Below are 14157 nucleotides of genomic sequence, written 5' to 3'. Positions count from 1 at the left end.
TATATATATTTACCCAATGAATGTACAACACCATACCACTATGGCATATCCAGACCAGTTAAAACCAAGTAATCACAGGACAGGCTGGTAAGTACATAGGGTTCCTGTGACTAGAACCAGGCCTGAGGGGGTGTAAGTACCTGTGAAGGTGGCAGGGAGGAAGGTGAGGAGGATCTGCTGGGAGCTGATGTACTTGGCGTAACACTTCCACTGTGGGGTAGAACAGTCCCTCTCCCCTGGGACTGCCTCTTCATCCACTAGGTCTGCATTGCTGAAGCTCTGCCAGAGAGGACACACACACTGGGCATGACTGAGAGGACAAACAGACGTGTTACCCAAAATTGCAGCAGGATTAATTTGAACCCTCTATTTGTACGAGAGAAGGTATAGAGGATTACCTGTAGGGTACTGGTGGAACCTGTCACCTCCTTACTGCTCCCAATGGTGTGGAACGACATCACTGTGTCCTGCCTATCAGGAGGCTTCAAGCACTCCTCTGAGAAGACAACAGGAAACATCAACAATCTACTGTAACATGAAAAAAACAGACACTCCTATAAAGCAGACTACTTACCTTTGATAACAGGCAGAGAGAAAGGTGCAACATGGCCATCTCGTTCCCTCTCTAAGATATGGTGCATGAAGGTGACATGGTCAGCCTCAGCCAAAGGGATCTCCCTGTCACTGAGCTCCTGTTGCAGGCTACTGTGGAAGAGGCTGAGCAGAAGCTCGTTGGGCAGGCAGGGGGTGCCCTGGAGGACCTCCTCATTCTCCGCTGGAATACAAACAAACACAAATACATTGGTCCATCTACCATCTCATATTATCAAAGACATTTGTCATTCCATGTTAGAAAGAAATGAAATATTGAGGACATTGTGAGTGTCACCTCTGCTAAGAGTGAGGAAGAAAATCTCAATCTGCTGGCACTTGGGGAGCAGCTCGATGAGGTCAAACTGGAAGGGGATTGTGTGAATACAATCCTCAGAGGCTGGGTCTTCACCTGCAACTAAAAACAGAATGAGGAATCTATCATGGGGTGTTTAACATAATTAAACAAAGAGCATTAACCATTGATATCAAGGCTTTGGTTGAAATGAGTTTTGTTATTCTGTTTGACATTAAATATGTGGAATTAAGATGGCATTAATTACTCAGAGGTTGTTAGTTTGATAGGTAGAGGGCTTAGTCTGTGTTCGTGTTGAAACTCACCTCCCATGTCCTTGACCCCTCCGGTTGGATACATCTGTTCCTTGTTCTGGCACAGCTGGCTTAGGTACTCAAACGTCATCATGGTGGACATGCACGTCAAATCCCGAGGGAAAATCTACAAGTGCAGTAACCGACCGTATATACATCTCAGCTTCACCACCTCTTTTTGTCAGAGTCATAATATGAATTAAATGAGGGAATAGGAGTCAAGTCAGTCATCCTTATACTGACCGCCTGGGGGACCTCCTGGTAGGTAAGGGCCTGGAAGGGCCGGTGTTGGTCCAGAGGGCTCCACACTGTCCCACTCTGGGGCTCCACCCAACACTCAGTCACCAGGTTCAGCTCAGTGTCCACGTCAATGGCCTCCACCTCTGTGTCATTGTCGTCATCTGTGGAGAAACTACAGTCCCATATGAGACGTGGCTGTTAGGTCGATATTATTGAATGGCCAGAAAAGCAGTGTAATATTAGTGGTGAGGTACCTAAGAAGTACACTAAAAGTAAGTATGACTATTTCCCCTTTAAACAGACAGGCAGTGTTACCTGTCTTTAGTTGAGGTGGAGTCAGGGGGAAACAGGATGTACTGGACGATACAGGTCTGACTCTCTCTGTCCACAGCCAATGGCATGCCCTGAAGTTGCATGATAAGAAGTCATGACATTGTAACTTAAATCCAACATTGATACAGCACAGTAATACACTGCACTCAGTAGATGCATATTGTAACTGATGTTTGAAGCCTGATACTTTTAACGTTACCATGTTCATGGTGTAGTCAGGAGGAGTGGTAAATGTAGATGGTATTATTATGAGGGTGCAAAAACATGGTAAGAAATGGTTTGCATACAACTTCTGTGAAAGCATCATCATGGGTTGATTGGCTGAGTGCATAATGTTTAGTACATATTGCTGTCCTCTGGTGCCCATGTTTTTACCTTCATTGGGAGCTCTGTCACCATGTTGACAATGCCCTCTCCGCTGGCAGCAAAATGAAAGCCCTCTGACAGACGAATCCTGGGTAAACATCAAAACACACTTCCAGACAACATTTTAACATTTAATAGAGCTGTTAGTTCTGTTTAGGTGTTCGGACACTTCAGCCTATTTGTGTACCATTACTTATTCATGAACTTTGATACTGAGTAAAGGCAACATTTATTAAGCTCCAAATGCTGTTTAATTAACCTGTCATGACTTTTCTCATGTTTATGATCATTTGCATCAGTTAAATAAATAGGCAATTCTCCTTTATCTCTCTCAAACCCCAGTCATAACCATGATCTCTGCCACTTTAGTGTAGTCTTATTGCCTACATGCATCCATTTATATGATCTCATACCTTTTTGTTTCCTCTCTGTAAACGCTGTAGGTATTGCATGGTTATTATTACAGTAGCCTATTGTAGGCGTACTTAAGAGTCGCTGGCAATAGTAGATAATATTAAATACAAAAATAAATACATTGCAGGATTACTGTGTTGCGCATTGTTGGAACCTGTTAAGACAGCTATGCACACAGTTCCAATGATCAGTAGGGGCAATCATGCAGTGTGGGGGGGAGGACTTACATAGGTTATTGTATGTTAGTTTTTATTATTTTCCCCTCCTAATCTTACCATGGAATGAATAAGTGGAATTTGACAACTTTCAGGATGATTCTAACAATCACCTTTTTAGTTTGTGTTTAGGCTCTCATAACATATTTTCTATTAAGTAAGAATGCATATTTTCCAATAATCAGTATGCAATGTTTAAGATATTCTCCTATTTGATATTATACCCTATAAAAGACATGCACAGTTCCTTGATTTAATTAGTAGTTGGCACAGAGCAAACATTGGTCATTCGGTGTCGACTCCTTAGCAACAACCAATTTACCAAAACGATCTTTGCACATGGTTTTTAGTGTTGTGTGCACTGTTTAGCTGAAGCAAATTGGAGCCTGAGAGTTATGAGAGGCAGCTAAAATGATTTTTTTGCTAGACCTCTTCGCACCCATAGCAGCAATGCTACAGGCCTCTAACTAACTAATGCCACATGATTCTAGATAACATTCCAGAACACAGGGCAATCTCTGTCAGTAACCTTCTGAGACAGAGCTCCCTGTGCCTGTGGCATGCCAGAGGGACTCACTCAGACAGCATGGAGAGGATGTGGGCCACAGCTTGCAGGGGAACGGCAGGCCCCAAGCCACTTTGCACCGTCCACACCCAGCGCTGGTGAAGGAAGTAGCGGGACAGCGAAGCCAGGGTGGACGAGGCCGTCCGGTTGGCTGCCACACTGAGGGGAGCCGTCATGCTGGGCGGCTGGGAGAAGTTCTCCATGTTCAGAATGAACGGAGTGTGGAAGTCTGACGGGAGCTTCTCGTACCTACAGGAGATTCAGAGTATCAGGTGTCAAATGTGTGTAAGGTCCTCATAGTACCAACATCGATCTGAAATATGGGTCACATTTCTTGACATTTTTAATGTCCATTGTTTTGGACTGGAGAGAAGTACTAATCTGTTAAGTGGTCCTCGTTTGCACTGACCTGATCAGCAGCTTTTCCAGAGGCTTGTTGAGTACCACTACACAGGGCCGGTCAGACAGGGCAGGCTTGGGTGCAGGGAGTGGAGGGGATTTGGAGGGAGATGGATGGCCCAAGATCTTCCTCTTGGTCTTGGGGGTGACCTCCTTGTTCTGGACACGATGGGGGAAGCGAAGTCTCAGAATCTGCTCCCGCAGCTCCTCCACAATCTGAAAGAGAACAGAAAAGCCTTCAATTTAAGGGAATAGACTCCTTCACAAACAGATAGTTTGAGCATCACCATTCTGAGGAAAAATGGGTTACAGTATCCTTACACTTCACTCTGCTTGTTTATTCCATTATTGTACCTTGTTCCTGGTGTGGGCCAATGTGCCGATGGGGAAGCCCAGGCGCAGCACCATACAGGGAGCCTTGGAGATCAGACGCACCAGGTAGAAGGAGTTGGGAGGCTGGTCAGAGGCACTGTGGACAGAACATTCAATAAAACCTCACTCCAGTCAGGCATCTTACTACACTGTGGACTACATTTCCCATGAATACTTACCTGTATATGAGCTTGACATATGAGTAGCCCTCCACTAGTACAAAGCTACTCCAGTCTCTCAGCAGTGAAGTGAGGGCAGAGTGGGAGATGCGACACTGGATGGTGCTGAAGCGTCCATTGCTCCCGGCAGAGTGGAGGTGCTTGGGTACAGGCCTGCAGATACAAGACCACCAACACAATGACTGGTTAACCATTAAGACTGGGCTTGGGGATATCGAGTCTCCTGCATAAGTAATGGGACAGTAAAAAATGTTTTCTTCTTTTGGCTCTACACTCCCAAAGTTTAAAGTAAAGATTCACAGCTTTTATTTGATGGTATTTGTGTACATATTGGTCTCACCATTCAGTAATTACAACACTTTTTATGCATAGTCCCCCTATTTTAGGGTACCCAAACGTAACGGGACAATTGGCTTGACAGGTGTTTCTTGTAAGTCAAGTGTGTTCCGTAACATAATTTGTGCAGGCATAAGAGTGCTGTCAGCCATTATTAAGCTGAAAAAATACAGAAACATAGCCAAAACCTGAGGCTTGCCAAAATCAACAGTTTGGAACATCATTAAAAAGAAAGAAGAAAAGAAAATGCACTTGTGAGCTCAGCAATTGCAAACGGGCTGGTAGGCCAATGAAGACTTCCACAGTGGCTGACCAAAGAATGCTCACCATAATTAAAAAAAAAAAAAAAAAAACAACTGTCCCACAGATCTCTTCAGGAGGTAGGCGTAAATGTGTCAGAGACTACCATCCACAGAATACATCACCAGCCAAACTACAGATGCATACCACTAGTAATCCTCAAAAAGGATGGTCAGGTTACAGTTTGCTAAAAAGTACCTAAAAAGCATGCAGAGGTCTGGAAGAAGGTATTGTGAACTAGGGCTGTGACGGTTATGCAGTGTTTATTTTGCTCTTTTGGCCTGCTCTTTTACGTTGTGTTCATTAGTTATTTATAGCATACCCGATCTGTGGGCTGCGGGGCCAGTGAGCGACACAGCCCACTACTACATAACAAAATGCTTCACTGTCCCATTACTTACACAGGGCACTTTATATAGCTAGCTTTGTGCTATCTGAAAACATATTGATGAATTGACAACTTCCTTGATTCATTTTCACTTTTAATGAAAAAAGGACATCTTGGAATGTACACGCTCTGTGGAAAATAGAGCATAATAGTACATTTCAAATTGGAAACATTGACACTGGAAGGAATAGTTGTGAAACCTCTTACATGTCATGCTCTAGGATGATGGCGATGCGATGCATGTGCAGCCATCTCTGCCAGAAGTTGGCATCCATGGAGAGGATGGGCTTCCAGTATGAGGCAAACTGGGATTGAGAGGAGTCTTTGGAGCCACTGTGCTGGAGGGAGAGCACCTGGAGAACAGAGGAACACAGTAAGTGTCTGAGGTAACTGAGGTCAGTGTCTCCAGTTTGAATGAAAGTTAGGAGGACTACAGTACATACAGGTGTGGTGGATCCAGGGGGGATATAGAAAAGTGGAACTCCATTTTTGGTACTCTCAGGAATGGTGTAGTTTTCAGGGATTGAGTTAAATGACTGAAGGTGGACTAGCATTTGATCTGTCTGGTTTATACTGCAAATAAAGAGAGTAGAAACCCATTGTGTTAAAATGACACATGCACAGTATAGTATACAAAATGTTTATACATAATGGACTTTCTACTCAAACAAGACTAAAGTCCTATGATCACTCATTGCAGTCACACTAAAGGATAAGATATACACTAGTATCATTGAAGGTCCCTAGGCCTGCTGTGAGGCCCAGCAGTAGGTCACCTCTGCAAAGTGTTCCAGAAGCGGCGGATGACGGAGGTGCGGTAGGGGCTGGTAATGGGCTTCCTCAGGGTACAGCTGATGTCATGCAGGATGTCGTAGCTGCCCTCCATGGTCACCTCCACCCAGGTGGTGCGCTTGGCCAGGTCCAGAGGCCAGGAGGCCACCGCCAGGTACTCAATACGCATGTTGTGCTTCCACAGCAGCACCAGCTTTACCTCCAGCTGAGCCCCCCCTGTGGAAAGGAGGACAAAGATAGGCACTGAAAATAAATGCATTTATACAAATGAAGAAAATGTTTCTGTAGACCATACACTAAGGGTAGGTGTTGTGGCTGGAGTGAGAATGTACCTTTGGTGAGGTTGATTTCCCTGATGGTGTAGCCCTCTCTCAGTCGAACAGACACCACGCTGACCAGGTGGGCATGCACCTCCTTCTCAGTGTGCTTCTTCCTGCGCATCACCAGGGCCGGGTTCCCACTAGCTGACACCAGGTGCTCATTAAACAGCTTGTGCTGGGACACTGAAAAGCACATGCATACATTGAGATTGATAAACGCTTGATAATTATTGATAATAATTAGGCAGTCACTCTACCCTCTATTCCAAAATATTGGCAGCCGATGAAAATCATCTTTTGCCATAACTTTTCCCTAAAAGTGAAAATGGCTTATTTCACAGTAAAAGGATATGAAAGCATTAGGCTGAATAAAACAGTTTCACTTCCTCTTCCAACATCACTGTGGCAAACACTGGTAGAGTAAAATTATAGGGATGGCAAGAGTTAAAAGCAACTGACAATTTCCTCCTGTCTACCAGCAATTACCATCTCAACATCATCAACACCTCTGTGTTAAACCACTCATTATGAAAAGTGGGTCCTACTCAGAGAGCAGTTGCAAATGCAAGTGTCACAAACACATGATTTACCGATAATGAAAGGTTATTTCAAAATGACAAGAGCCTCACAAAAGCCACTACACATTTGAGCTCTCCCTGAGAACTTAAGAGTTGTCAATCAGACACTACTTTCAAAATGACTCTTTTCTTCCTAAACTGCACTCTGATTGAAGGCATAGTACAGACAAAGAATGAACATTGATGTTTTCCAGGAAGTGTTCAAACAAAAATCCTCAGCTTTAAGACCTTTATTCTTCAGTTGACAGAATGTTGCAATACAGTGTGTGGCAGCAATAGAGACATTTAAGCATAATACAATCTGAAGATAATGACCACAAAGTGGATGTCAGAAATGACAGTATGTAAATGACCAGTGATTACCCTCTTAACAAACACTGACAGGCAAGTGCAGACATGTCTGTGTCTAGACCAAAGATATTCAAAAGTTCACATTATTATTTAGTCTTTATGTATCCAAGTTAGTCTCATTGAGATAAAATCACATTTTCAAGAGAGTTCTGGTCACGCACACAAATTAATATGATAGAAACAATAGAATGCTGTCCAAATAATGGAGCCAAATTGATAATATGGCCTTACCGCAGTAATACTCTGGGTTCATGGATTCACTGGTTTTCAGGAAGGAGTAGGTGAGGAAGGCCTTGTGGTAGGTGTTCATCTCTTGGATGGACAAGTCAGGCTCAGGGCAGCTAGACAGGTAGGACCCAAAGGTGGCCAGCGAGATGAACTTCATCAGCTCTACGTTGGGGATGTACCCAAAGCTACAGTCATAGGAGTAAGCACCACCCACCTGAAATGAAGTTAGTAGTGCTTATTTTACAATATTATAGCCTATTACAGCCCAATGACAGTATTATACATTGTGAAAGCAATCTAAGTTCTATTCGGACAGGATTAGTTTTACCAGGGGAGGCAGGGTAAAGATATAATTACCAGAGCATCTCTGTAATTTGAGTCCCTTGCAAATCAGCAATGTCAGTAATTTTTATGACTGTGCGCAACCGCGGTTGTAGTAATTCCAGCCTCTTTTACCTCCTGTTTTCTGGCTTGTAAAAATATTACTACAACTTTTTGGTATAAATTTGCAATAGGCTACATGGTGTGACATCTGTCTGCCCTGCTGATCATCAGAGATCAACAGTATCATGGCCAGATGGTGTGAAAAAAAACCTCACAAATGTGAACCTGTAAACAACATATATTTTCACTGTTTTACTGCCTGTATTCAACAAGTCCCTTGTAGTTGCCTTATTGTTGGTATTTGTACCATCCCCCCCCCCCCCCCCAATATCATGTATAATAGTTGGCTACAATTGAATAACTTTCATGTCATTGCTGTAGCCTTGGACAGTTCTTGATGTGTGTTCTTGATATGCCCTGTACTGTACCTGCACAAAGGAGCAGGCAATGGTTCCACTCCTGAGCTGGTTCAGAAGGGTCTCACATACAGCTACATCAGGCACACTGGTCACTCCATCTGTGATTATGATTATACCTGGAGGAGGTGAACGAAAACAATGAATCAGTCATCCTCTATTTGAGGGGTCTATTTACAAGTGGATGATAAGGTTATCAAACAGCGTTTTGTTTATCATTCTTATAGTGACCTTTCAGATTGTGTGCGCTCTAACATACTGGAGGTTTTATAGATGTCAATTCTGAAGCTAGGCTAACAGAGAAGTATCCAACCTGCACTGGAGTTGGGGGGCAGCAGCTGTAGAGCCAAGATTCCCTGCCGCACCATGCTGACCAGCCCTACGTCTGCAGTCACCATGGAAACCCCATGCTTTCTCTGAGGTTGCTCCTCCATGTCACTGGAGAGCCCAGGGCATGGGATGGGTCCATCAGACTGCAAGACCAAACTCAAATCAGTAAAATGTTACAGTAAAAACTAAAAAGATAATATTATAATAGCTAAAAATATGTTGATGATCTTGGAGCTACAAGATTGACGGATGGCCAAAAGGTTGTCACTGACTGGCTCATTTGATGGGTCATAAAACATAAATACTGTAACTCCCATAAAATGTGGCAATGAACAGAGGTACTAAAAACCACATGTCCTCTTGCCTGGTCATGCTGCTGTTGGAGGACCTCAGCGATGTTGTTCTCCACTGCTCGGAGTTGCTGATAGATGTGCTGTAGAAACTGGTCCAAGTCTATGTGATTAAGTTGGCAACCTTGTACCAACACCTGCACGAGAAAAACAATATTTTCATACAGGCTGACAAATCTAGATTTAACATTTCTCTGTGTCTAAAATATATAATATCTTTCTGACTCTAACCATCATTGTAATATTTGTGTACCCCAGCAAAAAAATATATGATCTCTATCATTCACTTGGCAAGAAATATATCTGTACTGTGCTGTAAAAACAATATGAATACTATTAGTACCTGGTGTGAATTGAGCCCAATGATGGAGGAATAAGCAAGGATAGTGATGAAAATCTCAGGCTGGAATACAAGATCTGTGCCAGGAACTTTGAAGGGCCTGGCAAGTCCAGCTAGGCATCGTGACAAGGCATGGAACACCTCATCAAATATCATCTCCCCTGTGCCGTCATCCTGCAAACAAAGAGTAAAATTAACCTCATGTATACAAACAGACACAATATATTACCTTAGTAAGATAACATCTCGGCACTCAACCAAAATAGCCTTGTCATGAAAGTGTGATATTTGGCACATGATTGTTAAGATGGCTTGCAAATGTCTACCAGGTGGTTAAATCCCATTATCACAAAAGTGTTCTTAAAGTTTTCATGTCTATCCATATAAGAAAAAAAACATTTATTGTTGCTCATACACATATTCTTTTAACATAAACATAATGGACACAGCCCAATTAAGATTTGGATACATTAACTGGTTTAATGCTACATGCTTATGTGGTAAGTTGAAGAAGAAGCCTGTCTTACCACAATCCCAGTGGAGGGGCTGAGGTCCAGTTCAATGATGAAGCGGTACCTCCTCGCCAGGAAGGTGACACGGGTCGATGGCACCAGCATGTAGGGGAAAGTGGAGGGGGAGAAATCTGGCTGCCATCCCTTCGGCAAGATACTGAGCAAGTCAAGCTCATTCTCTGAGTTCAGCTACACAAATGGGACCACAAACATCAGTACACTGTACTACAGAATACTGTAATTATAACACCTTCTCCAAAAGAACTAGGCTAACCCACCAGTTCAGACTTTGAGGCTGGCCAGATGACCTGATTGAGCTTGCCCAGGAACCAGGCAAGACGCACATTCCGTGAAATACGATACTCCTCCTTCATCAGCAGGTACACTTGGTCTGCCTCCTCCACCTGACAAAGAGTGAGTTTAATAGTTAATCATAGGCTATAGCCATAGGCCAATTACAACTCAATTGCAATGGAAAAATGCATTGGATACATAGTTTACAAATACAGTAGAGAATAGATGTATTGCCCTGATCACCCATGCATGAGTCTGCAAACATCTTGATGAACCTGAACATGATCAATAGTTTGTTCTAAGTATCTACAGAGGTTCCTGTTTGTCCTCATGTGCCTCCTGGCTGACACTATACCCTCTAAGGGCTAAGTGAATTTGAGGAAGCATTTGAGGAAGGCACTATAAATTGACAAACAAATGAATTTGGTTTTCCAGACAGTAAGCAGATGGAAATTATGTGATAATATGCAAGCTGTGAAACATCCCTATATAACCACCTTGACATACAAAATTGAGTTAAGGGTGAATTACATGATCACATTGTAAAGGAGAGTTTCATCTGGGACACAGATATAATATGGACACGGCTGTATAATGGAAATGCCTCGAGTCCTAGTAGTACTTATAGCTAGCTAAATAAAATAATTAGGGACTGTCTGGTAACTAACGCAAAAAAACAAAAGAAAAATTATGCTTTGTTCGCTAATGTTTCATTTTGGGTGACAAGCTCTTTTCTTAGTTGAATGTTGGTAACAGGTCAGACTGGCTGGCTGGCTGGCTGGCTCGCTAACTTACTTGCAAGCACATTCAAATTACCTCATTGTCCTGTCTCTCTGCCATGCCTTGTATAGCATAACTCGCAGGTTCGATGTGTGCTCCGAAGGTATCTGCAGGCCCCGGCTGACATATACGCTTTGTTTATTTCGTTTTCACGTAAGATTGCAGTCACTGTAGTTCGTCGCTCTGTTGTTTATTTGGGTAAACTGCATGTGACCTGGAAGCTTCCGTCATCATGTCTCCGCCGGGGGACAACAGCTGAGGCACACAGGACCAAACATCAACGTAGCCAAAGACGATAGCTCACTGGAAGGTTTAGTAATAAAAAACGTTAAACAACCAAGCTAATATTCATCGTCATTAAATCAAAGTAATGCACATTTCTATATTTTGCGGCCCTTTTTTATTTTGCGGAATAATATATACCGTATTTCTACACGGACAATTTAATTGTTGCAATGATTATTTACATCCGGTGAAAAGTGTCAAACTAGTCTCGGTAGCAGCTGGCTATCGAAGAAGAAATTGACGCTGCTAGTAGCTATATTCTGTAGATAGTTGGTCACATTTTCAGAGAGTGAGCGTATAATCAAAAACAATGCAGGTAAGGGATATTTTCCATGAAGCTTAATTACTTTCACTATAAACGTTTATATTAACCAACAAACCACCGTTGTCTGCTTGTTTAGCTAGCCTGTTATCTACATCTAGCAGTCCTAGCTAATCACTCCTCATGTTTTGTCTCACATTATCATCAAGCAACGGGAAGAAAAACAGCTGGAGGCATCGGTGGAATCTCTAATCTCTCGTGTGGCCCATCTCAAAAACGCACTTCACAGTTTCATCTACAAGTTGGAAAACGAGTTTGAACGATTGACATGGTAAGCGTGACTGTCTTAATAGCAGTAAGGTTGTTAGTAAATACGTTTACCGAAGCACCCATCAGAATAAGATTAATTTCCTTTTAATATTAATTAATGAGGTCATGTCTTGCAGGCCCTCTGTGTTGGACAACTTTGCCCTGTTGTCTGGTCAGCTGAACACTATCAATAAACTGTTGCGAAATGAGAAGACTCCGTCATTCCGCAACCAGGTCATAATACCTCTGCTGCTGTCTCCAGATAGGGATGAGGAACTAGCGGTGAGTATTTTTCAATCTAAGGAAGAGGATGACTTTACGGTGTGTTTTTACCTCCATGCCAAACTAATACCAGCCCCTCTGTGCCTACTCGTCAGAAATTGACTGAGCAGCGTGTGCCTGTGTTCAGCCATGAGATCGTGCCAGACCACTTGCGCACCAAGCCTGATCCTGAGGTGGAGGAGCAGGAGAAGCAGCTGAGTGCCGAGGCTGCCCGAATCGGCCCTGAGGCGGCACAGGTAAAATTAATAATCATAAACATGCCCAAAAACATCATAATGTCTATATGATGGCTCACAGTTTATAGCCTATTTCTTTATAATTATCACTGACTTGATAGGCAGTCATGTGCTTGTATCATGCTGTTGTAGTTGACACAACCTACATCTTAATGTGTCACTTATCATGCTGTATTCTACTTAGAAGCAGTGTGTGACAAATTATTCCTTGTTTACAAACAGAAACAGATCCAGACATTGAATAAGCTATGTTCAAATCTACTTGAAAAACTGAACAATCCTCGAGAAGATCGGGATGCAGACAGTTCAGGTACACTGATCATGACCATTTTATTAGAGTAAGTTTAAAGATAGGTTAAGCACAGCGATATGGGGTGTATACTTACAGTACATATGTACTCTTTGTTTTAGCCATACGACAGAACAAACCATCTTTCAACCCTGCTGATACCAATGCACTGGTGGCAGCAGTGGGATTTGGGAAGGGGCTTTCCAAGTGCAGACCCCCTGGGCCTGTGGCCCCTGGACACCCAGGACAAGGACCTATGATGAGCGGAGGCCCAACCTTACAGCAGGTTACCATTGGTGGTGCCTCAGGCCAGCAAGCAGGCATGGGGGGGCCTGTGGCTCAGCAGCAGCCTGGACAGCCAGGTATGAGGACCCTTCATTTCATAAAAACCTAGTCCTAAATGTTTAATGTATTGATGACTACAATGAGTAACCTTAATGAATAAAGGATAAATTAAAGACCTGTAATTAATCTTCTTTTTCTTGTAGGGAAAATGCCAAGCAACATTAAGACGAACATCAAGTCTGCCTCTGGAATGCATCCCTACAACCGATGAGATCCTGTCTTTGAAACTGATATCACGCCCTTAGGATGCCTTCTTTCTTTGTTCAGAAATGGGTGTAAAGCAATGATATGTTATTTAATTGTTTGATTAAATATCATTCTGTGAATAAAATAACTATCAGTGAATATTGTATGTGACATGCCTCCAATTTGTTACTTCTGTACCTTTCACTCAATGCTTTGTTTGTTTTTTTTCGAAAGAAAATGAAATTGCTTTTTCTGCTTTAGACCAGAGAAAACCTTATCAAGTAGTTCTTGTAGCAAATGTTTGAATTGAGATGTTCCTAGTCGAAATTCATGTTAATTATGAAAGTTATTTTGAGGTGTTTTAGTAAGGCTGTTACCTATTCAAGTGTCAATAAAGTGTACCTCCATTTTCTAACACTAGGTGGCAATGCTGTTCAATTTATCATGCAAAAGGACACATTTTACTTTGACCACTTGGTCTCACCAACTCCTTGGTCTCCACAATGTAAATGACATTTGAATGATACCACTTTTGAAAAGAGATTGTTTGAATACATATGTTTTTTTCATAATTAATACTGAGACTAGATTTTCTATCCAGATACCCAGTAATATGCCAATGTTTTATATTATTTTCAATTATCTGAGGTGGTACATGGTGGATGTAATTGAGACGAGGAGACAAAGGATGGAAACTTAAATAGCATTCATGTTCTCCCTCAACATTTTTGATATGTAATCAAGAGATCAACAGTTAAAAAAGCAGCAAAAACATGTTATGGTATGTGCCTACATTTAGAACATTAATTGTAGATCTTACATATTTGTCACCATGTCCTTGATTGTGTGTTTGTTAGTGTTTTGAAGAGTGGGATTGGATTGTGCAGGGCTGTTATTAGTCAGTCAGTAAGCAGACCTACCCTACCATTTCAAAACTGAAATTTCCACCATGGTGTCTGTCCAGTGTTGTGAACCCTAGCG

At 42.4% G+C, this 14157-nt stretch overlaps 2 protein-coding genes across 2 annotated transcripts in view; one reads left to right on the top strand and one right to left on the bottom strand.

Moving 5' to 3' along the window:
• The window catches only part of szt2 (SZT2 subunit of KICSTOR complex), a 48869-nt gene extending 37740 nt beyond the window's left edge, over positions 1–11129 (bottom strand). Inside the window, exons 1-24 of the mRNA XM_083672465.1 lie at positions 11019–11129; positions 10187–10312; positions 9924–10097; positions 9400–9570; positions 9071–9193; positions 8690–8849; positions 8389–8495; positions 7580–7790; positions 6432–6602; positions 6084–6315; positions 5751–5880; positions 5515–5660; positions 4284–4436; positions 4087–4201; positions 3743–3948; positions 3346–3582; positions 2149–2227; positions 1756–1844; positions 1444–1612; positions 1213–1327; positions 890–1009; positions 575–775; positions 399–496; positions 141–279 (exon numbers count right to left, since the gene is read on the bottom strand). Coding sequence (XP_083528591.1) covers positions 141–279; positions 399–496; positions 575–775; positions 890–1009; positions 1213–1327; positions 1444–1612; positions 1756–1844; positions 2149–2227; positions 3346–3582; positions 3743–3948; positions 4087–4201; positions 4284–4436; positions 5515–5660; positions 5751–5880; positions 6084–6315; positions 6432–6602; positions 7580–7790; positions 8389–8495; positions 8690–8849; positions 9071–9193; positions 9400–9570; positions 9924–10097; positions 10187–10312; positions 11019–11042 — 3496 coding nt within the window. The 5' untranslated portion in view covers positions 11043–11129. The remainder of the gene's footprint in view (positions 1–140; positions 280–398; positions 497–574; positions 776–889; positions 1010–1212; positions 1328–1443; positions 1613–1755; positions 1845–2148; positions 2228–3345; positions 3583–3742; positions 3949–4086; positions 4202–4283; positions 4437–5514; positions 5661–5750; positions 5881–6083; positions 6316–6431; positions 6603–7579; positions 7791–8388; positions 8496–8689; positions 8850–9070; positions 9194–9399; positions 9571–9923; positions 10098–10186; positions 10313–11018) is intronic.
• Positions 11130–11473: 344 nt separating this feature from the next.
• Positions 11474–13670, top strand: med8 (mediator complex subunit 8). The gene is made up of 7 exons (XM_083671430.1): positions 11474–11583; positions 11739–11860; positions 11976–12120; positions 12216–12356; positions 12579–12666; positions 12768–13007; positions 13134–13670. Exons 1-7 carry the CDS (start codon positions 11578–11580, stop codon positions 13199–13201), a joined length of 810 nt encoding a protein of 269 aa, XP_083527556.1. The 5' UTR covers positions 11474–11577; the 3' UTR covers positions 13202–13670.
• The last annotated feature ends 487 nt before the right edge of the window (positions 13671–14157 follow it).

This window comes from Argentina silus, assembly GCF_951799395.1.
Source record: "Argentina silus genome assembly, chromosome: 6".
In the NCBI taxonomy this organism is placed as follows: domain Eukaryota; kingdom Metazoa; phylum Chordata; class Actinopteri; order Argentiniformes; family Argentinidae; genus Argentina; species Argentina silus.
The sequence above is the reverse complement of the archived record's forward strand: the minus strand, read 5'-3'. Positions and strand labels throughout refer to the sequence as shown.

Coding starts and splice junctions, on each gene's coding strand:
- med8 (XM_083671430.1), top strand. Junction 11,861..11,975: donor GAGTTTGAACGATTGACATG/GTAAGCGTGACT, acceptor CATGTCTTGCAG/GCCCTCTGTGTTGGACAACT. Junction 12,357..12,578: donor TCGGCCCTGAGGCGGCACAG/GTAAAATTAATA, acceptor GTTTACAAACAG/AAACAGATCCAGACATTGAA.